At 30.0% G+C, this 27,104-nt stretch overlaps 3 protein-coding genes and 1 long non-coding RNA gene across 6 annotated transcripts; 3 read left to right on the top strand and 1 right to left on the bottom strand.

Moving 5' to 3' along the window:
- The first annotated feature begins 1,042 nt into the window (after nucleotides 1-1,042).
- LOC139094922 (sodium-dependent neutral amino acid transporter B(0)AT3) lies at nucleotides 1,043-16,500 on the top strand. Of its 2 annotated transcripts, XM_070646159.1 has the most exons (14): nucleotides 1,044-1,545; nucleotides 5,862-6,289; nucleotides 6,356-6,387; nucleotides 10,098-10,330; nucleotides 10,391-10,618; nucleotides 10,698-11,050; nucleotides 11,117-11,334; nucleotides 11,406-11,594; nucleotides 11,688-11,799; nucleotides 11,871-12,033; nucleotides 12,118-12,321; nucleotides 14,093-14,167; nucleotides 14,427-14,965; nucleotides 16,168-16,302. In XM_070646159.1, exons 2-13 carry the CDS (start codon nucleotides 5,991-5,993, stop codon nucleotides 14,478-14,480), a joined length of 2,160 nt encoding a protein of 719 aa, XP_070502260.1. In that variant the 5' UTR covers nucleotides 1,044-1,545; nucleotides 5,862-5,990; the 3' UTR covers nucleotides 14,481-14,965; nucleotides 16,168-16,302. The 2 variants fall into 2 exon arrangements, with proteins under 2 accessions (XP_070502259.1, XP_070502260.1); XM_070646158.1 differs by lacking the exons at nucleotides 14,093-14,167; nucleotides 14,427-14,965 and having other exon boundaries at nucleotides 1,043-1,545; nucleotides 16,168-16,500.
- Nucleotides 16,501-20,722: 4,222 nt separating this feature from the next.
- On the top strand, nucleotides 20,723-21,888 carry LOC139094880 (uncharacterized). The gene is made up of 3 exons (XR_011544802.1): nucleotides 20,723-20,976; nucleotides 21,221-21,431; nucleotides 21,497-21,888. It is a non-coding gene; the product is annotated as an uncharacterized lncRNA (long non-coding RNA).
- Nucleotides 21,807-23,687, bottom strand: sni (SDR family oxidoreductase sniffer). The gene is made up of 3 exons (XM_070646092.1): nucleotides 23,466-23,687; nucleotides 22,338-22,815; nucleotides 21,807-22,081 (listed from the first exon to the last, which is right to left on the bottom strand). The coding sequence occupies exons 1-3, from the start codon at nucleotides 23,589-23,591 to the stop codon at nucleotides 21,936-21,938; spliced, it is 750 nt and encodes a 249-aa protein (XP_070502193.1). The 5' UTR covers nucleotides 23,592-23,687; the 3' UTR covers nucleotides 21,807-21,935.
- Nucleotides 23,286-26,397, top strand: Trxr1 (Thioredoxin reductase 1). Of its 2 annotated transcripts, none has more exons than XM_070646091.1 (5): nucleotides 23,286-23,445; nucleotides 24,447-24,574; nucleotides 24,646-24,741; nucleotides 24,804-25,158; nucleotides 25,229-26,397. In XM_070646091.1, the coding sequence occupies exons 1-5, from the start codon at nucleotides 23,427-23,429 to the stop codon at nucleotides 26,116-26,118; spliced, it is 1,488 nt and encodes a 495-aa protein (XP_070502192.1). In that variant the 5' UTR covers nucleotides 23,286-23,426; the 3' UTR covers nucleotides 26,119-26,397. The 2 variants fall into 2 exon arrangements, with proteins under 2 accessions (XP_070502192.1, XP_070502191.1); XM_070646090.1 differs by lacking the exon at nucleotides 23,286-23,445 and adding an exon at nucleotides 23,748-23,973.
- Nucleotides 26,398-27,104: the final 707 nt, after the last annotated feature.

The following is a 27,104-nucleotide window of genomic DNA, read 5'->3' on the forward strand; positions in this document are numbered from 1 at the left end:
ATTTATAAATAACTTACGTATCGTATGTATGAATAATGAATTGCCTATAGAAAGGATATAGACGTAACTTAGAAATGCTTTCAAGAAATTCTTTATATTCAAAATTCTATGCGACGAAAGGTACAAATAGGAAGCGGGAAAAAATGAGAACGAGAGTGTAAGGTGTGTACTGTACCGTACAGATTCCCTTATTTCTCATAAGAATCCGCAAGAAATTACGTCTTAACTTAAAAAATGTAAGCAGGGATGAGAATAAAATTGTTCTGCAGACGACGGGTTCGTCTACGCGCTCTTTGGATATACGGTCAAATGGAATGATATTCATTGAAAACTTCTCATTTAAATGATGTGATGCTTAAAATAAAATTATGAAACTAGAGAGCATCAAAAGACGTTGAATATATAATATGATGGTTCATAATGAAAGACACAAAATAGGGAAGCATAATTGCGCAAGATCGGTGAACCTTCACAGACTGTTTGGAGTTCTTTCGCAAAAAAACACAAAAAAATCTTTTTTTCTAGTGAATGACGAAAGCATATTTCATTGATGAAAAATGCTATTACGCCTTAAGATTTTGGTTACGGATGCTGGATGTCCTTGCATCTTGTAATTGTCATGTCTTTGTGGCTATCCATGAGATCTCATCAAAATAGAACTTATTAAGTCACGAGATTATGCCAAAAAAAAATTAATTTTCTCATTGAGTGCCCTTAAGTATCCCCAATGTTATGCAATGTTAAGGATACGACGCAAAAACAAAAAATTAGTAAAATTTTGCCATAAACAATTTTGGGTATCACAAAAAAAAAGGAGATAAAAATTTCCTTTTTAGAGCAAGAAATGCACGTGTAGCCTAACTACATAGACAATTTCCTCTCTATTTTCTCAGAGTGCTTTTTCATGAGCTTAGAGCGAATCATGTACTGCATATGCGCGATAATAAATTTGTTAGAGACTCACTCGAAAAAATATTGTTTTTCCAAATGTGAGTAAAAGTAAGGCACACTGTACGATTGCTACAAAGAATAATTTTGCACTTATTCAGTTCCCTTTTTTCTCTCTTTATAATCGGTCACGAAAAATATTAAGGAACCCTTCGCGCGACAATATCGCCTGAATATTTAATAATATTTTGCACTAAAAACTCGATAAAAAATCACAAACTGCATAAAACAACGCCAAAATTAGTTGAATTAATTATCAAAGAAATGTTTAACGTTTATTTGATAAGGAAATTTCGAAGAAAATAAGTGAAAAAAGAAGTTAATTAAAAAAAATTTCATTTTCCGCATTGTAAAGAAAAAAAAAAAGCTGTGAAAGTGAGAAAAGTAGGAAGGAAAAAATAAAATCGTGCTTCAAATTATAATAATAATTTTTTTTTGTCCTATATATATGCTTAAATTTAATGAAAAAAGCATATTAAAAGAAAAATCAATTATTGAAATTATTAGCTAAAGTAATAGTCAATAGTGCTTAACTAGTTGTAATTTGAATTCTCAAAAAAGTCAAAACGACAGCAAAAAAAGTTTATATTAGATTCGGTAATTTTCCATTCCAGTTCCAATTTTTTTTTTGATTCCCAAGAAAAATTTGTACAAACTGAAAAAACATGTTTTTTGCGGATTCAAGCGAAGCTTAAAAAAATTCCAATGCCGTTGCCTTATTTCCTCTTCGACTCGCATGCAATTCATGTAGTGCAGTTTGATTCATCCTTGAAGAGCACGAAAAGAGAAGAAAAATAATTGAGCGAATGAGAAATTTTCTTTCCATTAAAATCAGCATTTATAAGGATTTTTCTTAAGATTATGCAATTTTACATAAAGGAAGTGCACTTTATTAATTGACATACTAAATTACCCTACTAACAGTTACTTAATACATCATATCATAGCCATGTCATCGTGGAACACTCGTTTATTACTTCAAAAAATGTGCTTCATAAAAAAATATATAAATAAATAGGTTTAAAAGTAGTTTCCCATGAATTTTCATGACTTTGTCGCAAAATATGGGGAAAAAAAATTGCAACAAATAATAATGAAAATACACGTAATCGTGTCAGTTCAATTCTTTAGTTATCGATTTATATAGTTCTTTTTCCTTTCATATATAATAGAGACACAGATATGGAATAGAAAATGATGTTGATTAAAATTCATCGATTTTGATTTTCAAAACAATTTCACATAAAAGGATGAAAGGATATTAGTACAAATTAAGTATGTCAGTCTGTCTGTTATTGATATTGATTTGGTTTTGTTCTGATTGTTATTTCAATAGATGTCTGACACCCACATTAAGCGAGTCCTTAAACATGGGTCATATTATTAATGAATTTCCGATGACGTCGTGACTCAAAAAATTACTCATATGATGTCTAAAAATACAAAACAAGTTTGTCAATAGAGCATTGACCATTTTTGGAAATAAAAAAATAATAAAAGTTGGCAGAATTTTTAGAAAATTTTCCATAAATATTTACTGTCTGATTTGGGTATCGTTCACGTAACACAATAGTCCATTAACGCCTCAATATCTCGTATTTCATGTGAATGTTCTATGTATAATTTGATCAAATTTCAACAAAAAATTTATTAAACGTTGTGTAATATAATAAAATATTAAAAAATGTAAAGCATGCCAAAATTCTTAAAGTGAAATTATTACTTTAATTAATTTTATCCTTGAGGCTATATCAACCTTGGTGTTTTTTACAAAATGCTCACTAGACATCATTAAAGTTTTTCTATTCAAAATGAACTTTTAAAGCACTTAAATCAAGTTTATAGTAATAAAATCAACCTGCCTTGTCAAATTCTTGTGTTCACTTATATACTAGGTATATCGGTAATAAGCTTCGTAACAAATAGTTATTACTGAAAGAATTTGAAGGAAAATTGAAAAAAAATATTTCCATAGCGTCTATTAATAGAGCACTCGATGTGGAATGCATGAAAAACGTCTTGATATTTTTGATACTTCCTTTTTCCTTTCAATATCGATTGGATGACTATATGCCTGATTTTTCAAAATAGATATTAAGGGCAAATTGTCGGAGTAAAGCTTTCGATTGAGTTTAACCTCAAAATAAAGCTATTTTATGGGTTCATTCTAGTTATATTTCCCTGGTCTGGTATTTGTGAAACATTTCTAACACAAGCAGCAAGATTTGGTATCCTAGCGTATACTTTAGTCTAGGATGTATTCAATGATACCATAACATCAATAAACTTAGGAAATTCAGAGAATTCTAAAGTTCAAGCAAGAAGCCCAAGACCAAGACTTTCCAGTCACGGTCTGGAGATTTGTCGAGATTGAAACTTCGAATGCCTGCTAAGTCCCGGTCTCGAAGTTTATCCAAAGTTTAATCCCAAACCGAGTAATTTAGACTAATGAACTTTCCTTACAATACAAAGTATTTCCTAATTATCTACCGCATTAAAGAATACAAAGTTTCAAGGATCCAATTTTACAACTGCGTTACAACTTTGTTTGCAAATATGCAAAATTCACTAATGACGCACACGAAGTGTACTATTTATAGCTAATTATTTTGGAATTGTTGTGGTCATTGTGGCAAATGTTTCCCTTTTCCCTTACATTTTCTGAAGAACTCGTTGAGCACCCTTCCAACGAGTAGACTTTTTCAATTTTGTTAAAAAACGACATAATTTTGTTTTTAAGTAAAAAAGTTTTGTCGTCTTTTTTAACTTTATTTGCTCGTAATTAAAATATTTTTTACTTTCTCGTGATTGCTTTACATAATGTCGCATACTTCTAATGAAGAATATTATTTCTTTTTTTCACTGTATGGAAATAAACGTGCCAAGATTAAAAAGGCTAAAATAGAGGCGCAAAAAACATGTGAAGATGCCAGTGACTACGTCAATCAGGAATGAAATTATAAAGAAGGGGAGAAAATAGTATGAAAGAAAAAATTTAAAATTGAGAATTTTTATTCACTCGCGTGCAAATGAGACAATAATTATTGAGAACATTGCATCAGACAGTTCAGCTTCTTATTTTCCTCGTAGTTTATTTAGATGAAAATTATGTGCCTTTTAGAAAGCAAAGGTTGCATGTGAAATTATAAATTAATTTTTTAACTCAAGGATGAAATCAACAAAAAATTATTTTTATAAACTTGTAATTTATAGGTTAGGATTTGTTGTGGTTGTCAAACAGCAACACGTGTTTTGATTCATGTTAAATCATTAATTTATTTTCACATCTCGTAATGATTTTTATCAATCACATATACGACACATAACGATTAACGAAAATAAATACAACCAAAAATTGGAATTACGGACTTTATCGCCTTTAATTGAACAATATAATCTGTGTTGTAAACAAGAAAATTTAATTTGCATTTTTCTCTTACTATTAAATGTCATTGTACGAAGCATGAGTGAAAGAGATGAAATATATTATTAGAAAAGCATGCCTTGTGGCATATTCATAATATGATTTAACCATTTTTATTGATGTGACACAGACCAGCACCAAAATTGAATGCTTTGCGCTTTAATATTGAAAGCGTCTATTGATTTTTTCTTTCCTTCTTTCAATGCTTGCTTGTACACACAAAAAAAAATGAGAGAGAAAATAAAATTTTTTGTAGGTGGCTTAAATTTGGAAAGAGGGAAGCGAAAGGGAAAGAAAAATTCAGTTTTACAGCATGAAAAAAAAGTGAATCAAAAGCTCTCCAGTCTATGCTTGTATGTGTGTGTGAGCAAAAAACATGTTCAAGGAGAGAAACACATAAAAAATTTTATGCTCGGCAGACATGAATAAAGTTTTCTCTTTCTATAAATTTTCAATCCACATGTTCCTTGCACACACTTTACATTATATTCGTTAGAAGATGGAGAGAAAGGAAGACGGAGATATACAGAGGGAGTTGGAATTACCTTCGATTTTTATAGTAGCATTGACCTATTTTTAGCACAGACGAAAAATTGCATTAACATTAATTTGACCCAATTTCCGCCTAAAATATTTTTGAATTGTCTGTTGTGTCGATTGTAGGGGTTGTTTTGTATATTGTACGATTAGAATCTTTTTCATTCACAATCTGCCAAATAAATAAAACTAACGACAATGTATATCATAATTGTAAGCCGCATTGTTTGTAATTTTGATTAGGAATGCGATAGATCAGTGGTGCGAAACCTTTTATATTCATGGCACACCTTGGTGGAAGCAATGACACAAATGACACACAGTGTGCGAGACACGCGACACTACTGTGCCGCAATACACAAGTTGTTCATCACTTCAGCATGTATATCAATGTCAATTATATTTCGCAAATATTAATTAGAATTTATTCATTAAAGATCCATGAACTACCCAAAAACTTTTATTGTTTAGGCACAAAAATAGGATTGAATTATTTAAGGAAATTTGTTTTGGACATGAATTTTTCATGAACTGAGTTCAACAACCGTACCGTGTATGTGATTTGAGTGTTAATTCAGTTCATTTGAACCGTACACAAATTTAATTATCCTCACTGAATTTTCAGAAAAACTTAATTGAACAGGAAGTCATCAGATTTGCATACATATCATTGGTAGCTTATATCATTTTGGTTACCACAAATATCAATTAATTTAAAACCAAAAAGAAATCAATTTTCAGATTGAAAATGTTTGTAAATATCCATAAGTTATTTTATATTTCCTGATACATTGTCACGAGCTGGACATAAATTCCGAAATAATTTAATATCAGTCAGCAATATCAATAATTTATCTTCAGTTTTAATCCGAAAAACGTGTAATTCAGTTGTACAAATTAATGTTATCATCAATCTCCTCTAACATTGTATTTGACAATAAATTTTTTTCAGAATTTAATTATACTCACTGCTAAAATTAAACTGAATAGACTCATATAAGGCAGCAAAAAAACAAGAAGATCGTAAAAACTATATAATTATAAGAAAAATAGCAAACATTTCGTACAAACGAAATTAATCATGACAAGCAATTCAAATGCAACACCAACAACAGATGCAACGAAGGGTGCTGGTGTGATTGTTGGCGGTGGTGTTTTGCGTAATGCCAATAATGGACATGAAATGGCGCCTCTAAATACACGAGCCCGCGGAGATGGACATCATGGTGTTACAATTGTACTTTCACCGCCACAAAGACGGTCGATTAGTTCACTTAGTGCGCCAGGAGGCGATGATCCGACTCGTGCTGCTTGGTCTGGAAAAATGCAATTTTTCCTCAGTATCATTGGATATTCAGTCGGTCTTGGAAATATTTGGAGGTAATTAAGTCATTTTTATTCGCTATTCAAAACTTTTCCATAATCAATGTAAATTTTTTTTGGCAGATTTCCCTATTTATGTCAACAGAATGGAGGCGGTGAGTAATCACTAAAAGAATTTTTTATTTTTACTTCGTTTTTTCCGATCGATCGACTGTCAGTGTAATGTGATTTATTGCGCAATTTTAAATAGAAAAGAATGCAAAGTTTTGCAAAATCATTGCTTGGTCATTATTTTGTGGGTCAAAAAGAAAATGAGAAGCGGTTTATGAAGAAAAAATTCGATATTCAGCATAAAATGTTGAAGCCAATAGAACTGGAATGAGCTTGTTTGGCATGTCATCGAAATAAAGCGTCTAATTTGTGTTTTGTGTGCCATTTCAAAAGAATTGGTTCTAAAAATAAATGATGCAACTTGTTGTTGTTGTAACTACTACCTTTATAATTCTTAACAGTGAATTTCCATTCATCCGGAAATTAGAGAAACATTTCGGAAAAACAGAGAGCATAAAAAAGTTGTAACAAAACACAATGTAGCGTGTATACGTTTTCGCCCTGACCTAGGGTGCTTGCAATTTATTTTTAGTCCGCGACATTTCTATGGCTTATGTATTAATATAAAGGCTAAAATTTCATTCATTCATCATCATGTGCACGATGATGATGATCTTGTGCATGGCAAATAAAAAACGGACTAGAAAATGTTTTTTTCCCCTTAATTCTCGTTTTTTCATCATCTTCATTTTCTTTCATTACCCTTGAAAGTCTTCAAGTTCAGATACTCTTGCATTTCATTTGCATTCATGTAATGCTTTTGAATGTAAACAATTTCTATTATTTCTACCGTTCGCTTATGTGTCAAATGCATTATTTTCCATTTATTATAAATTCAATCTCATTTTCATATCTACTGGAATCGTTTTACAGTGCTTTACATTTGAAACTTTTTATAGCTATTGTTATTATGCCGGGTCTTGCCTTTAATGTACATTAAAAAAAGTGTGCTTAATTATTCACTTTGACTCAGATTTCTAGAAGATTCTCCGGGTATTTTTATTGACTTGGCTCTTCAGTCTCGAAAAAAAATATTTTTACTGTAAATAAACGTCACAGAAGCAAGCGGCAAGCTGACAGCAAAATGTGAAATTATGAAAAGACAAGCAACGGTTTTGTACTTTTCATTAATCCTTGTCCTCTTTAAATCTAAACTTATGATGATTTTCTGTGATTCAGGCCAACCGCAATTTCTATTTTATAAATTTTCCATTCAACATTAGTCATTCAAAAACTAGCTGCATAGCTAAATTAGATCCATTCATAGAATCGATTAGTCATCATAACTAGAAATGCGCTCACAAATTATGAAATTAGATTCTCAAGACTCTCCAACCTTCCAATTTTCCTAGCATGTAAAATTGTTACAGCACAATCAATAGATTCTCCTTAGGCAGTTTTAATGTACATTTTACAGAAATAATTGCATAGTATATCGTTTTAGAGACAATAATTAGGTCAGTGTCATGACTGAAATAGAATTCCTCTGTCATTTAAAAATGTTACATGCAAGATGTCTATCATTACAGCTGTGTGCCTTTAAATAAGTAATTTTGTACGTCTCGGAAGTGCTTGTTTGACTTATGCAAATGATTTTCACTTATAAGCCTTGAAAATAAATATTGCTTGACAGTAAGAAGCAAGCTTGTTAAGTTGATAACTAATGCGCTGCTAGTTAATTAAGTTGTTCTTAGAATATTTCCAATTAAATAGCATTAAATAATAATTATAACAGTTCATCGTAATTTGTCAGTAAGTAGAATTATTAATACATAAAAAATAAGCCTGACTAGACTAAATAAATTACGAAAAAAAATACTCGTGAATTGCATTTTTTTCCTTCGGTGCCGTTAAAAGAAAATTGTGTTGCTCTATAAAATTTCCGCCTTTCCTGATCTATATTTATATTGAATTATTTGCATAAATATTGTACATACACATTGTAACGTCAGTTTATAAAGTCAAAATCAACTACAAATTATCACTTCATTTACATTCAATCAATTCCCTTAACTTACAATTATAGATAACTTCTTTTTTTTCGTTGTTGATAAAATGACACTTTATGTGCGATAACATTTGCACAAAAAAATAAACTACTGCTTTTATTTCATAATACCTATCGATGTATATAACAAAGCAATGTAAATGGACTGCCTTGTAAAAAAAATCTCGGCACATTGCGGTAAATGCATTTTCAATGTCAGGATAAATTGTGTGTGACTTCATAAGCCGGCTAATTTTTCTGTATTTTCCGTAATGCACGCTTTTTTGCATTTGAGTCATGATGAAAGTCATGCATGATTGAGATTATTTGATTTTATATGAAAAAATATTATTCACTTTTGTTATATAATTTAATATTATTTTAATGCATTATGGGCATCATTCCCAAATGATTGTACAGATAATTCTATAAAGTGTCTCTTGGCTATCTTAAAATATCAAGTTTTGATGCCATAAATAAGTAGTCCCTAATGCAGTATTTTGCGAACTTTTTTTGAGCTACGGCACACCAATAAAGTGAATATGCTCTAAATTATGTTGAATTTGAATAAAATATTGTGTGTCGCGACACACTTAGCTTGTTCTACGTTGCACCAATGTGACGTTGAGCTGGCTAAGTGTGAGTTTGTTCTACGTCACATCAGTGTGCTGCGGCACACCTGAGTTTGTTCTGCGTCAGACCAATGTTCCGTGACACACCTGAGTTTCTCCTACGTCACACCACTGTACTGCGCAGCACAGTTTGAACAACACTGCCCTAATGTAACGAGAGAATAATTACTACTGAATTAATGAATCTTTTATGAAGTTTTCCGTTCATTACTGATTTTTTTTATCATTACAAATTCTATGTGGATTGGAAGCTTTAAATTACTGCAATAAACATTGTAGTTGAATGAAAAGTGATGAGGAAAATCGATTTTTATTGCAATTTTTATATCGATAATAAAAATTATTTCAATAATGCGGTTAAATATAATGATCAGGGGCTTAATGTGAACTTTGCAGTGAGCTTTGCCATAATCATCAACCCACAAGAACATTATAAGCTCAAAAATTCGCGGAAACCTTTTGTTAATGGAAAAAATTTCAATATCAAGAACAATTAAGTCCCACGACCACAAACATTTTTAATTGAAAAAAGCTTTCATTTTTTTATAAATATTAAACATTTTGAATGTCAATAGCAATACATGCATAAATCTAACTAGAAAAATTCCATCAATAATCAGTGCAACGTTTTTTAAGGTCGAAACACCTACAATTATGTTTACACATTTTGTTTCTCTCACGCTTCATAGAAATGAAAACGAAAATTAATTCGTAAGAAAAATAGTTGTCATGGTAAAAAGGCGGATGAATATGCAGCGCCATTCCACTAATTAAATCTGCTCTTGAAAATCTTTTTCGCAAATTGACGTAATCATTTAAATTAAATGAAAAATAAAAATGAATCATTTCGAAAAAAAAGTGCATTTTATCTACAAACAAAAATTGTATACATAGTGAATAGAGTAGTTAAATAAAAATGTAAGTCATGACAAATCACGACAGTCGACCGAACGTATGCATGCATATGTATTAATTTATATTATACTGTGACATAATGATGAGGCGCCGTACTATGATCATACTAATTTAAAAACGTGCTTATAATGACTCGATTGAGAGAGCAAATGTCACTCATGAATTGATACTGATTCGATGCTAATTGTAAAACTTATTTATAAATTATATTCAATTACAGGAGCTTTCTTGATCCCATTTATGATCATGTTGGTATTGGAGGGAATTCCATTATTTTTAATCGAGTTGGGGATCGGTCAACGAATGAGATTGGGATGTCTGGGTGTTTGGAACACTATTCATCCGTGGCTTGGAGGCATTGGAATTTCATCTTGTATTGTAACGCTGTTTGTTGCTATTTATTACAATGTTATTATTACATGGTGTATTTACTACTTTATAAATAGTTTTCGAGTAAGTAATCCCGTTTAGCTCTTGTTTGTACGTGAAATCTTAATTAATTTTTTCCTTCAGTTCCCTTTACCATGGTCCGAATGTCCAAGATTGGGACCGAATAATACATTTGTCGACGAATGCTTAAAGTCTTCTGAAACAGAATATTTCTGGTATCGTGATACACTGGATGCATCACCAAGTATAGATGACAATGGTGGATTTAAGTGGTGGATTATAATCTGCCTCATATTGGCATGGCTTGTAGTATTTTTCATTGTAATGAAAGGTATTCAGAGCTCCGGAAAGGTAAGAAGACTTATTTGAACATAAAAAATGTACAACATAAATTCATTCTTTACATTCCTTTCTATTTTCTCATGTGTAGGCTGTGTACTTTACATCTCTTTTCCCATATCTTGTGCTGACAATATTTTTCATTCGAGGAATAACGTTGCCCGGTGCTGGTGCCGGTCTAATGCATATGTATAAGCCAAAAGTTGAAATGCTTCTACAACCTAATGTTTGGTTGGATGCGGCAACGCAAGTGTTCTATAGTTTTGGATTAGCGTTTGGTTCACTCATAGCATTTGGAAGTTATAATACCCCAAAGAATAATTGTGTTAGGGATGTTCTTCTTGTGTCACTGTGTAATGCTTTTACCGCAATCTACGCATCAGTTGTAATATTCGCCATTTTGGGTTTCAAGGCCACAAAGAATACAGAATCTTGTATTGACGTGTAAGATACGCATATTATGATATTTTTTTGACAACGCAGTTTGTTTACTCTGTGATAAAATTACAGGAATCGACAACTTTTAGTACAACATCATTTGATAAATGACACAAATCTTCAAGATGATGCTATCACAAGCATGGTTAATCAATTAAATTCAACAAACTCATCAAGTATAGAGAAATGGGGACTTCAAGTTTGCAGTCTAGAAGATAATCTCTCAAAAGCTGCCGAAGGAACTGGATTAGCTTTCATTATATTTACACAAGCAATTGTTGAGTTACCAGGTAATGGAATTAAAATTTATTTCCCTGTTAACACAAAATTAATGTGCCAAAAAATCGCATGTCATCGACAGGATCAACTATCTGGGCAATTCTATTTTTCACGATGTTGTTGGCATTAGGATTAGGATCACAAATTGGTATGCTTGAAGGAATGCTCTGTACAATATTCGATATCGATATATTTAAACGTGTACGCAAGCCAATTTTAACGGGTGTAGTCTGTATGTTCTGCTTTATTATCGGTCTTATTTTCACAACTGGTAAGAAGAAAGAAATTTTTTTTACGCATCCAATTCCACGCCATTTTTATGTGCAAAATTTTTTTATAATGTTTTATTTTTAATAATACACAGGTGCTGGCGAATATTGGCTCAAAATGTTCGATTCATTTGCTGGTACACTCGGGTTGGTGGTTGTGGCATTTATGGAAATGATTGCTGTTGTTTATATCTATGGTCATAAGAAGTAAGACATTCTTCCTCGTATTTTATATTATTATCTAATAATTCCTTCCTTATAATCAATAAACAATCTAGATTCACAGAGGATATTTATCAGATGACTGGATATCGACCGGGATGGTATTGGCAGTTAACATGGAGATTTATTGGACCTGGATTAATGAGTATCTTACTCGCTGCATCTGTTTGGGGTTATATTAAGGAAGTGCCAAAATACAAAGCTTGGGATGCTGTACTTGTAAGTTTATACCTTGTAATCTGTAGATAATCTCGTGTCACGGCAACGATTAACATTATTTCCTTTTTTTCCTCGTTCGTCTAGGGCAAAGGTGTAGAGCTTCATTATCCACCTTGGGTCATGGCAATTGCTTTGGGAATGATATTCGCAGGGATACTACCAATGCCACTCGTATACTTGCTCCGTCGATTCCAAATTCTCAATGTTGATCTTGACATTCATCAAGGCTCAATTCGTCGTAATGAGACAACAGCTTCAACAAAGGAAATGATTGATCAAGATGATGACGTAAGTAAAAAATTCATTTAATATAAAATATCCTTCGATGCCGTCATATGGTTAAAATAATTTATTCTACATACATAATATTATTTCTTTTTACGACACACACAAGAACACAAGTCATAATGATTATTTTTTTTGTGTATATTGTGTGTATATGTGCTTGATTTTATATCATAACAAATTCGGAAGTTATAAAAGCAATTGAACACAAAAAAAAGGACTTGAGATGAAATTTCCTCTTTTCACTCTCGACTTTCCGAGAAAAAAAATATAGCATTTTTATTCATTTCAATTTCCACATGCTTCACCATCTTTTTGTGAGTTTACTCTCTATTATGTTCTCGGTAGAAAGACGTGCCATATAAATATTTCATTTTCTTATTGTGAGAATGCTTATTTCACTTCAGAAATTTATTAAACATCCAAGCTACCTTATTTCAAAAATAAACTTTACATTTCTACGTGAATCATGTGAATAAAGTTGTAGTTTACAACGAATTTTCCAGTTTATGAAAAAACTTTTCATTAAAAACAATATTTTAAATAAAAACAAATTTCCGGAATTTATAGCTCTATCATGCAATATAATGGAGAGAAATTGTATGTGCAATTAACGATTTTTTTTATGAATGAGCCTTGATCCGACCTTGAACAAAAAAATGCTTTTAGTTTCTAGATTTTTCCACCATGTGTTCATTATCGTTTTAAAATTTATATATTGCTGTATTCCAAAACTTAGAATTGACTCAATTTAGTCGAATTTCCCACACAAAATCCCAAGTCGACTTCGAGCTCTGCTGTATTCATGCATTTAACTTACGTATGTCAACTATGAATCTATTACGTCTTTCAATTTCAAAGTAAACCCAAAATTACGTATGTTAAGGATCAAAATTACGTACATTCATATACTTTTCAATCTGCACATTGTGTAACTTGTAATTGAATTTAGATCTATCATAGAATAGGGAATACAAAATCACAAAGATAAAACACAATTACGTAGATTAACGAGATTAGATTAAACATAAAAAAATTCTCGAGCAATACCAAAATTGATTTGCATTAGACATGCTTTATTGATTTAAAAAAGAAATTACTAATTGCTTCATTTTCCATACGTACATATACAGATATATTGTTGCAGGGGTGAATCCAGATATTATTTGAATTTGGTTAGAGTTTGAACAGCGCAACTTGTCCGTTAGTGCAAAGCAATGTCCTTGACGACACTGTGACACTCGGGCATTGCTTAACTGTGTACTTGAACTGGTCTGTGGACTATCATCGAATCTTTAAATCTGTTCTCAGGCATTAAATGCTTGATTACATACAATAAAATCTAATCCGGCAAAATCAACCTCTGGATACACCCCTGCATTGTAGTGATGTTTTTATTATCCATGTTTGAAGCTATATCATAAACATTATATGAATTGATTATAGTTTATAGCAATAGTATTTGAAAATGTTTTTATTAATAATTGATAAATGTGCATAGACGTAATAATTAATCAATGTTTTTCTATTCCATGTCTTTCTTTTTTATCTTTCTTTTAAAACAAAAAAAAAAATCCTTCCTACTCTGATCCCTTCCGTGTGATATAATAATAATAAAAAAAAAAATAATAATTTTAAATGTTTTTGACTGACATCTGGATACGATTTAACTAACCGATAAAATGCGAATTATTAACTAACAAAATGACATTAATTGATATATCAATGAAATGTTTGGATTATTGAAACAATCTATGATTGACTAAAATGACAGGCAATGAGTCCCGATATGCCTCTTCCGCCAGCTTCTTCACTCGCCGCAACGCGATTTACAATTGGAGATTTCGATGTAAGTTACTAATCATTCAGCTTTATTTCTTTTTCATTTTCTCTGATTTATTTTTCTTTTAATGAAAGAAATTTTTTTGAGAGGAAATATAATTTAAATAGGCTATAAAATTATGACTTTTATTAGTTATCTTAAATAATATATATTTCCTGATTATTGCTAAAAAAAGAATTTTTCTTTCTTATTTAGAAATTTTAATTTGGATATGAAAAAAAAAAGTTTTTATAATCATTAATGGATACTTTATTGAAAGTTATAGAGGAATGAGGATGATGATATGAAGGAAATCAAGATACGTCAAAAACATTACTAAATCCATCTGTATGTCGTTTTTGGATTCCTATATATTCTTTATAATGAGAATTATATTATATGTGTGTGTACATAGCAGATCTACAGATTACACTTGAAATACCTTAAAAAAAATCATTAATAAATTACAATTTAATCAGCAACTATGTCACGTGATTACAACAGTGTGCCTGCATCCGAATATCAAGATAAACAGAACGAGGCATTCCAAAAATAATCTTTCAAGTGACGACACACCATTATTAAAAATTCACGTAAATTACACAAATGATACACAGAAATTGGGAGATTTTTAAACTCTCGATCAAAAAGTAATTAAAACGAAATGCTCAAAAACAAAAGAATAATTAATGAAAAATTGAATAGATTTAAGACATAAACCGCGAAAAAAATGAAAAAGAAAAAATGTTGAAATTGTTTTGTCCCCAAAAAAAAACTTATAAAATAACGATTGACAATATCCTTGCTAGATATTAACATAAAACGGTAATTGAATAATAATTTTATTTAACCTAAACCTAATGCATGCTTATTGTTGCTATTTACTAATTTTTATTTAGCTAATTTCTATTCTAATATTGTCGAGATTGTTTGAATGTCTATTAAAGGCGAATAAACTCTCTGTTGCACTCATTATCTTGTGAATAAACCATGACATTTTGCCTTAAGCTATCTTTAGCGACCATTAACTTGACGGTATCACTTTACATTATTGAGAAGTTTAAAACTTCCAAGAAGCTTTTAAGTCTAAATTGATTTGTTAAATCCTTAAGGTTTTCTGTCATGTCGTAGAAAAGCTTCAAAGTTTTGTCCCCAAACAGTTCATCGTGTTCACTAGGGTAATGTTGCGTCACCGTGTCATCGGTGACACAAGAAGTTGCTCTGACGTGATGGTTTGGATCTATTTTAGGTTAAAATAAAAAGGTTATAAATCCTTTTGATGTCACATAACAAGCAATTCAACAATATTAGAAGGAAATGCGCATCATTAATCCAAAACGAATGAAAATTCGTTTTTTTTATTATAATTTGATTAACGATACTAATTTAGCATGTTAATGACAAGTAGTTATTGACGCTAATATTTCTTCCAATGTAAAATGTGTGACTGAATCTAATTTCCATAATTGGAAGAAATGTGTTTGCTGAAATTTTATTTCTCAAGCTTAAATCGTAGACTAGATTCCCACTTCCTTAATTTCCTAATTCTATATTCGCTCTACGATGTTTTATTTAAGTAATCTCTTGGGAAACACTCTTTTTGGATGAGAACTTTATGATTTATTTATGGTTGCACAAAATTAATTTTAATCAACACAATTTATATTAAAATTATGATTTCACTTCGTTTATTTGCAAAACTTCTACTTTGATAAAACGCAAAAATATTCACTGAATAAGCATCACTCACCTGATGTGCTCTGTTAATTTAATTAAACACTTTATTTGTAAATTTATCAAACTTTTCAACTTGCTTTGATCAAAAATTTTGAATGATTTTGAAAACCATATAAATGTTTTTGTATGGTTTTGAATATTTTTGACCGTTAAAGTTCTATTTAGCTGTTTGGTTATGAGAAATGCACATAAAATTTATTATTTTCTGCTACTTAAGGCAATTTAAACTACTTTTAAGGCATAATTCTTAGTATAAATTTATTAATATCTAATTATTTTACTCCACAAAGGATGATGATGACTACGGCAATGGAAAAACGAGGATCGGAGGACCTTTAGCAACAAGTGATTCCGAAGACAATGTGGATGATGATGAACCGATGACGATGACTTCAAAGAACAATAATATTAATAGTAATAATAATAATAATTTAAAAATTTACTACAACAATCATCAAAATTCATCAAAAAAGCCATTCAAAATGGAAATTGTAGACTTTTAATTTTATATTTTTTTGTTTTTAATTTTAAATTAATGCTAACGATAAGGATATTTTCATTCTCTATTTCATCATTAATTAATTTTAAGCAGTTACGTTTTCATAGTTGAGAAATTTGAGATTTTTAAAATCTGTTAAAAATTCTTGAAAACATTTGAAAACTTTACAAATCTTTTAATGAATTTGTAAGGTTTTCAAACATTTAAATAATTTTTAACGGATTTTTTAAAATTCAAATTTCGTGAAATATGAAAACTAAAATTCTCTTATTATAAACAGATTGTGATGATGAATAACATACTTAATTTTAGTTATGATAATTTATACATTTAAAGAACATGAAAACTTACAAATTATATATAGTTTATAGTGATTTGTTTCAAGACAAAACAACTAAATTTTCATTTAATGCATGCGTGATCATCATAAATGAATTTAATTTAGATGAAGAAAATTAAGCTAAAAGCTCAAAAAAAAAGAAACTTTTTTATTAGAAAGAGGCAAAAAAAAATTATTAAATTTTAAGTAATAAACCTTAAAATAATTAAAATTAGTATTTCATAATTTATAGAAAAAAAAATTTTATCCCACCATTTTATATGTAGTGTTTCAATCGTGAGAAATTAAGCAAGCCAAGGCATAAAACTTTTTATTTTTTTTGGGCACTTTAAGTGCTTCAAAGGATTTATCCATAGTTAAGCTTTAATGTGTATTTTGATTGTTTATTTATAGAATATTTCGAAAGACTAACTTCGTTTGCATACTTTATACCCGGGTACTGTTGTCTCACGTCTTCAAGTCTACTTGGCCTGTATTGAACAGTCTTATTCCAAGAAGAATAGCTTCCTACGGTCTGTTTATGTTATAAAATGCTCCATAATCCGTGATACATAATAATGTGGTCGGTACATGACAATTTCGTTCATTCTGAACTCAAACTTCATCCTTTTTTCCTCTTCCAAATTGAAACATTTATTCAAATTGAACGTTTCAGATCATTTTAAATGATAAATTTTGTTAACAATATCTATTGTAGTTATGGAGACAGTTCGCAGAACAAAGGTTATAGAATGTTAAAGAGCAACAGTATATCTTTATTTCGTATACGCATCACGTGCTGTTAATTCGATTTTGTGTGAATACCAAAATAACGACAAGTAACTTAATCTCTCGTTTTTAAAATAATATTGAGAAAAAGGATCAATCGTCTTGACGGGGATGGTTGTGCTTGAATAATTTATGCTTATTCATCTCATCGGAATTTTTTTTCGTTCTTAGGACTTTTTTAAGAACATTTTTATCGATTTTATTGGATGTGAAGAAGTTGACATTCAAGGATATTTAGCTTTTTTCACTTTTGAGCACACAATTATGCGCTAAATTCGATAAATTATTTAAAATAATTGATTGAAGGCTTTTTAATTTTAGTTTAAAAATTCTGTCGTGTCATTGAATGAACTTAATTCTTTGATCACAGTTAGCTTCTAATGATTCTGAAAAATTCAAATTTCTTAATAAAACACTTTGCTGTTGTATGGTTTTCAATATAAATTCAGAATTTATACAGTTTTCATTGAAATGGAATTGACTTTTATCGGATTTTTATACAGAAAATTTCAAAATAAATGGAATTTATAAGGTTTTTAACCACTCAAATTTGATCAATTTTCAAAAACCAAATATCCGTTACAAAAATTTTTAATTTAAAACACTCATTTTTCATATCAAAATACATGAAAAACTTTCCGTAAGTTATATTGCGAGAGACTGAAAAATGGTGTACGTAGACGATAAAAAAATGAAAAAAATATTTTGGCCGGTGCCATTTTTTTTAATTATACACATTATTATTAGACACATTTTTGGATAGAATAGACAAAAAAAAAGTTAAGAAAATTTTAAGGTTCGTCATCATGTCGATTTGTTAATCATCAAGAACATTTTGTTTACCAAAACTATAAAATAATTAAATTTAATATGTATCTGTAGAATGAATGAGTATCGCGAGAATCGGGAATGACTTTTTATTTGGCATAATGTAATTTAAAATTGTAAACATGACAGAATAAAAAAAAAAAAAAAACTCAAATGTACGTTGACTGTGGCTTCAAAGAATTAATATCCTTAAAAAAATAAATGAAATTAGATCAAGTATAATAAATTGATGAAAAACTGGATTATGTGAACCCTAGAGACTTTACATTTAAATGCATAATATTAATATTTAATAATAATATTAAATACAAGGTAATACAAAAAAAATAAAAAGTAAATAAATTTGATAAAATTGACTTGCGATTAGGCCAACAATTTTTTTAGATGAACATTGGATACAAAATATCGATTTGTGTTTTTGATGGCATAAAGAAGTAAACGAATAAAAAAAAAGAAAAAAATGTATTTCCTTCTGGTTCTTTCAGAAAGTACCTCAAAATAATAATTATAATAAAGGATACCTTAATTAATGATGATCAAAATTTCCAATTATTTCGTTTGAAATATATACTTAGATGGTTAATAGGCTTCTGTGTAAGAAGTATCGGTTTTATGCTAAATGATTGAACTTTGTTTGGAATTGGTTGCTGAATGAATTAATTAAATTTCAACCTTTCTTAATATTTCACCAAAAACCGTTAAAAAAGTTTTTGAATTTTTAAAACCCTACAATAGTTTTTGTAAAAACTTTTGGAATTGTATGGTTTTAAATCATTTTTGAATTTGAAATCACCGTTAATTTCAAACCTTTAAAAGAGCAAATTTTATCTCATTTCCCAAATTATTTATGCTTAAATACCACGAAATTTAATTTTTCAAAATCAGAGTTCACTTCGAAAATTAAATTCAATTCACTTCCATAAATGTCACATTCAGTAAGCGATTCTAAATCAATTCCAGTCGTTGATTTCTACTTAAAATATATTATATATTTTTTCCGATTGTTCGCTATGCAAAGAAAAAACATTAAATCATGTTCTTTCAAAAAAAAAAAATGTTTAATTTAAATCAAACTTTAAAAAAAAATAAAAAATGATGAGCTTTAAAAGTTCACTGCTCTTACATAAATCACAGGTACAACATGTTCAGAATATAAATTTTAATTAAATTTAAAAAAAAAAACAGTTATACATAAAAAAGAAGTAGAAAGATGAAAAATAACAAAAAAAGAAAGGATCTTTATTATTAATAAAAAATTTCCCATAACACTATATGAAAATAGTATTACTTACACACTTAATTATACTGGTAACATGATTGGTAGAAGAGAATAAAAAAAAAGTTACATAATTATATTTTTGCATCATAAAATCATTGCATTATTATGTATATAATTTAATATGATAATTAAAAAAAAAATCAGACGAAAAACTGTAATAAAGTGTAGAAAACACATCAAAACTTTCGTGACTTTTTCCTTTAATCTCTGCTGGGTCAATGGTCTTTGATTAATGATGAACGGTCAAAGGTTGATTGAGACATTTAATGACTAATTCATTTGATATTAACGCATCTTGAACGAAGACGAAAATTGAAATTTCCATTACAGAATAATCAAACAACATCAATTTGATTGACATGATGTGTCATGTATTGTTGAACAAATTTACACCGATGTGCTGTGAAACTTTAGTGGTAAACATTTAATTACAGCTGTACTGTTTACTCAAATTGTTGAGTCTGTTTGTGGTTTGACATAAGTGATTGATTGGATTTGGTTTCATTTGATGATTTTTAACTGATTTTGTGAATTCAAAAATTTAACGGTTTTCAAAAATTTGAATTATTTTCAAAATTCTTAAAGTTCAAAATTTGAACTTCAAATTTAAAATTTTGAAAACCTTTGGTAATTTAAAAGTTTCAAATCCGTTAGTAATTCAAATTTTTGAAAACCGTTGAAATTTAAAAATTCGCTACTTTTAAATTCGTCAAGATTCAAATTCATAGAATCCGTTAAATTTTCAAAAATTCTAAAGCAGTTAGAAATGAATAAGGAAATCAGTTCATTATTGATTTTGATTGACAAACATTTAATTGACCCACGTGCGATATCCTTTTTGTCATTTCCACTTAAATTTGTCATATCTCCGAAACATCAATGTAAAATCTAATTATAGTTGACTAATTAGCAAAAGAGAAACGGCAAATGTAATTATTCTCACATCAATGATTAACTGTCGACAATTGTTAAGGTGAACATCTAAATTATTGACAATTTATGAGGTAAACTTTTGCAGTCAATCCAACAAAGTGTAACGAATTTTAAAATTTCAAATTTTTTCTTCTTAATTCCTATTTTGTTTGAGTTTTCCAATCTGATGTTTTTTTTCTTGCACAATATCCCCCTTAATATTCAATCCTTTTGAAAAGTGGCAAGCTCCTTGTATCTTTTTTTTCCATTGGTCCTGTATATCATTTTTTATCAAAGAAAAAATCATGAATATTTGTCGAGAGTGTAACAAAAATTTTTCCAATAAGTATATATTAGCGACGCATTTAAGAAATATACATGGACCACAGCGGGAACGAAATTTTTGTTGCAATTTTGAGGCATCCGGAGTAAAATGCACAAAACGATTTATGACAAAGCATCATCTGGCTAAGGTAAAATTTAGCATAATATTTATGTTTTATGCTTAATGCTGTATCATCAAATGACAAACGAGAATGGATACGAGTGTCTTTTGCTTGATACTTATCACAATATTTTTGTATATTGTAATGCTGTAAACGTTCAGTCGTTGGACGCTGTGTGTGATTGATGGTTCGAAAAACATAAAATTTAATTAACATTATTTATGAATTTTATTGACATTATTTTCTAAATGTATAAAAACATTATTTTTAGCATCAAGAGATAGTTCACAATACCACAGACAAAAACTTCCAATGTCCGACGTGTTCCAAGAAGTTTAAATCAGCTAATAATTTACAGACGCATCAGAAATCTCATCACAGGTCGTTCCTATGTCGGTACTGTAATGCAACATTTTATCGAGAGAATGACGTGAGGAATCATGAGGTTGCAATACATGAGAAAAACACTAAGCAATTTCAATGTAATGACATAAATTCAAGCTTTATGCAAAGATATTGAATTTAAAATTATTGAAATTTTTCACAGGAAATTAAGCAACACATCATTTGTACTATTGATTTATGCGAAGATTATGGATACTTCATTGTTCAAGAGATTAAAAAAACCGTTCAGGCCCGAGCATACACAAATTGGAAGTGAAAACATAACAAAATTAAATTTTGGAATCTACAAAAATGTGCACCAGTATGTCCTTTTACTTCAATTTATCCGAGTCATTTAATTAAGCATTAATAAGTGAAGAATCTCATCATTTAGGACATGTTTTTGGCAAGTCAACTGTAATTAATTGAATCAACAAATGGAGATTTTGGCAATAGAAAAGCTCAAACAAAAATAAGATTTTCAATGGGATTTATTAAGATTATGAAACATAATTATATTAATTATAATGATAATAAATTTACTTTTAATTTTAATTAAGGCAGCCTCTACTTTTCATCTAATATCGTATTTTATCTCCTTCTTACCATGGCAATGACTTACCATCGTATTGAATAAATGCACCATTGTGTGTATCAGTCAGGTTGAATAATGTCTCAACCATTTTATCGCAGCTTTCTTCCACTTCCAAAGGTGCTTTTGGTCCTCCCATGTCAGTCTTTACCCATCCTAAAATAGACAGATTCTTATTAGAATTTAATTTTTGTGTCTGAGTCAGTTAATTTGATGTTCCAGCATGGTCTTTTGAAATATTTGAATTTTAGAACCTTACAAATTATTTCACATTGAAACATTTGTAAGGTTCTCAAACAAACTTCCTTAATTATAGCGAAAATTCTCCAGAATTAATCACAATTATTGAGGATATACAGTAAAAAGACACAAACATGCTCAAACTCAACAACTCCAAATCAACAAATCATACCTGGATGCAAAGCAGTTGCCATAATCTTATCATTCTTCAAATCAATGCTCAATGACTTTGTTGCTGCATTAACGCCTGATTTAGTTACTCTATAGTGATAAAGTGATCCATCAGTATTCAATTTAATCGATCCAAGTATGGAACTCATGTTTATAATTGCAGCACGGCCAACACCTAAAGGCGATGACTTATTTTTATCAGATGCCATTTTCAATAATGGTATAAATGCTTTGGACAGCATCAATGGAGCAACACAATTGACAGCATAAGTATCCATCAGTTCACTGGCTTTTAATCCTTTAATACCGATGAATGATGAACGTGGACTGATTCCAGCACTATTGAAGAGGACATTAAGTCCTTCGTCCTTAACAACATCTCCGACTTGTTTAACAACCTCAGGATACTTGTCATAATTCTTTAAATCAATCTCTATGAGACGAACTTTATCATTGCTTGCTGCTATATTTTTCAATTCCTAACGGGTAGAAAAAATTTAAATAATTTATGAGTGAAAATTTTAATATTTTGGAGGTTTTTATAAATTATGTAACTTAAAGCATGTTTAAAGCATTAATAAGGAAATTTCATGTGATCTCATTACCAATGATAGCATCAGTAATAACTGTCAAGAATGGTAACTATGTTAAAATATTAAATTTCATTCAAAATCTTTAAAGATTCTTGAGTGTTTTTAAAAATTTACATTTTAGTGTCTTTTCAAAATGATTGTGACCGTTGATGATTAAAAAATATTTAACCTAATTTACTGGGGAATAGTTTAAACAGTGTGGGATCCAATAAAGTTTTTACGCTACAAATATTAGTTAATTATAGTAACAATTGAGCGAGAAAAAAGCATTTGAGTTTCGTTTCTAGTCATAACAGTTTTTTGAAATTTAAATTTTTCTAAGCAATCCAGTATTTCCAGTGTTTAATTGTATGTGTGATAAACTCGCTCACTCAACTTCCAGTCCACAAAAATTCCGCAATAAGCGTATAAATTTTTAGTTTTCATTCATCCCGTCATCATTTTAAACGAGAATTTCCATAGTTAAGTTAACTGTTGTTTATTTTATATCAATAATAATGGCACCAATTACACAAGGTATGTAAAATTATACTTACATCGGCAGCGCTTATATTCCTGCATGTTGCAAAAATATATTCTGGTGATTTCTCATGTTTTATTAAACTCTTAATAAGACCTAAACCAAGACCGCGATTACATCCAGTGACTAAAATTGACCTCATATTTGATTTATTACTTTAAAAATCGATAAAATATCACTGAAAAATGTGGAAAAAGTAGAAACTGATTCGATCAAAAGTTTTGAGTTTACTAAGAAATTGTGAGGAAAACGAAGACTAAATTTGAGTGTTCTGTGGATGTATTAGTCGAGAAAAAAGTATATTTACAGTCATAGTTTGCGAGAAAAAAAAATTGTGCTAGAAATCGGAAAGTTTTCAAAGAATTTTTCAATGAATTATTCATTAATTAGTTAAATATACAAGATGACTGTGCTAAATTTATTAAAGAATAGTGTTAATATTGCATCTAGAACAGCTACTTTACAATTTAAGGGCAATTTCATCACAAATCTAAGGTTAACAACTTTTAGATTTTTAAGTTCCAGTAAGTTCTTCACAATCCATGATTGCGCAATAATTAAAGATAATTAGCTCATTTATCTTAAACAATCATTGCCTAAAGTGCTTATAACGATGACGAATGACAATCCTCACGATTATGACGTCACAAAAAGATTTTGATTAAAAAATTGATAACAACCGAAAACTTTATGTCGAAAAGTAATTTAATTATGATCGGAAAGTCAAAAGGCAAATGTCATGCAATATATCGATAAAAGATATGATAAAATTACAAGAGTATCCTTGACAACAGTAAAATTATAACAAGTTTTGACAGTAATACGTCGCATTAGTTAATGAAAAAAGTTCAAGTAGATAATCATTAATTACTATATTAAAAATAGCTTCATCAAAAACAAACTTATTAGCATCTGTTTATTAGCATAACAATGCGTCTAAAATTAATATCCTGTATTGATTCGACAGCCTGTATTGATAATTATTTTAAAATTTTAGATGGTCAAACTTATGAATACGACTTGGTCGTAATTGGAGGCGGTTCCGGTGGATTAGCCTGTGCAAAAGAAGCAGCACAATTAGGAGCGAAAGTTGCCGTACTTGATTTCGTCAAACCAACGCCATTGGTATGCTTTATCATTTCACTTTAATCTGCGTATGCTCATTAACATGTTTTTAATTTACTTTTATTTAACAGGGAACAAAGTGGGGTCTCGGAGGAACATGTGTAAATGTCGGTTGTATTCCTAAAAAACTCATGCATCAAGCCTCTCTTCTTGGAGAAGCCATTCATGTAAGTTTATTGACGTACACTTTGACAACCTTGATAACTAATGATAAATTGTTTATTTACAGGACTCAAAGGCATACGGATGGGAACTCGAGAAGCCAGAAAAGATCAATTGGACAAAATTGACAGAATCAGTTCAAAATCACATTAAATCCGTCAATTGGGTGACAAGAGTTGATTTGCGTGATAAGAAAGTTGAATATATCAATGGCCTTGGTTACTTTAAAGATAATCATAATGTTCATGTTGTCATGAAGAACAAAAAGGAACGTACATTGAATGCCAAGTATGTTGTTATTGCATGTGGTGGACGTCCAAAATATCCAGATATTCCGGGAGCAACAGAATATGGCGTTACAAGTGATGACATTTTCTCATTAGATCGTGAACCAGGCAAAACACTCGTCGTTGGATGCGGATGTAAGTTGATATTTATAGATTTGATTTAATTATTGCAAAATAATACTGAACTATGTCATCATCTTTTTAGATATCGGTTTAGAATGTGCTGGTTTCCTCAAAGGATTAGGATATGAATCAACAATTCTTGTACGTTCAATCGTTTTGCGTGGATTTGACAGACAAATGTCAGATATGATTAAGACATCTATGGAAGAAAAAGGTGTCGTTTTCCACATGGGATCCAAACCTTATGCCGTTGAGAAACAAGATGATGGAAAATTGTTAGTTAAATGGGCATTCAATGACAAACCAGAAGAAATTCATCAAGATACGTATGATACAGTTTTATTCGCAATTGGACGATATGCCTTAGTTGATGACATGCAACTTGCTAGTGCTGGCGTTAATGTCATCGAAGGAAAGGTTGATGTTGATGTAAACTCAAAGACTAATATAGATAATATTTATGCAGTTGGTGATGTTCTTTATAAGAAGCCTGAATTAACTCCAGTTGCAATTAATGCTGGCAGAATTATTGCAAGACATCTCTTTAATAATTCCGATGAAGTTATGGATTATGATGATGTTGCTACGACTGTATTTTCCCCACTCGAATATGGATGTGTTGGATTGAGTGAAGAGGTTGCTATTGAAAGACACGGTGCTGATAACATTGAAGTTTATCATGCTTATTACAAACCAACTGAATTTTTCGTTCCACAACGTTCCGTTCGTTATTGTTACTTAAAAGCTGTTGCATTAAAAGGAGGTGATGAGAAAATTGTTGGTATGCACTTCTTGGGACCAGTTGCTGGTGAAATCATTCAAGGTTTTGCAGCTGCATTAAAATCAGGCATCACAATGAAGATCCTTAAAAATACTGTCGGCATTCATCCAACAGTTGCTGAAGAATTTACTCGTCTGAATATCACAAAGAGTTCAGGACTTGATCCAACACCTGCAACATGTTGCAGTTAAAGAGATAACAATCATGGACATACAGTGTTGAAAGACATTACTTTACTACTCAATATTAATGCCTATAAAATGCCTGTTACTTTCTTGTTCTATATTATTTCCGATCTATATTTTAATTCAAAATTCGTACAATTATATAAAAAAAAAGTTATACACAATAGGTTAGCTTCAGTATTTCAATCAAGAACTTTTATTTCAGATTGATACATATTAGTTGATTCCACAAAAAAAAGAAACATTCGTTGAAGCAACAATAAACTTCTTTTTTTATACAAGAAATTAAGTCTTTTACTATTTCTTCCTCTTGCTGCTTTAAAAAGTTTTTGAAGCATGCAAGCTTATTATTCCTAAGTATTTAATTAGTTCCTTTTCAGTGGAATATGCTAACAAAAACGTTTAAACGGCTGAATGAATAGGTTGTGTGCTGTCTCTCTCTGCATAGTTGATTGTTGTCGAGTTGTTTTGGAATGTTGACTGTTTTTTGAGTGCTACTTGAGCTTATAAGGAAGGATTATGATGATATTTACGAGTTTGAGACTTGAAAACCTTACAAATGTTTGAATTTGGATTAAAACCATTCAACAGGAATTTAAATTTATAAGGTTTTGAAATCAGTTTTCAATTCAATCAATTAAAAATTACCCAAAACCCTACAATTTCAACAAACATAAACATTTGTATGGTTCCAAAACACAAAATTTACTTTTTGCAATCCTTAATTTGATTGTGCAAACTCACATCACAATGACTCATGGGAAAAAAATACTTCAACTTAAAATTTACGTCATTTCTCACCTCAATTTATCTCCAATTTTAATGTAAGCTTTTCCTCATTTCATAAACGTGACAAAAAATCACGAATTAAAAAAAAGCACTTAAAAGACTATTTCGATTTTATGTGATAATAAACGTAGCAATTAATTCATTAATACTTGACATTACAAACTACTTCAATTACTTGTCACGTACAATATCGCAATCTTATT

This window comes from Chironomus tepperi, unplaced genomic scaffold, assembly GCF_022539635.2.
Source record: "Chironomus tepperi strain 1889 unplaced genomic scaffold, CSIRO-AGI_Ctep_v1 contig_359, whole genome shotgun sequence".
Lineage (NCBI taxonomy): Eukaryota > Metazoa > Arthropoda > Insecta > Diptera > Chironomidae > Chironomus > Chironomus tepperi.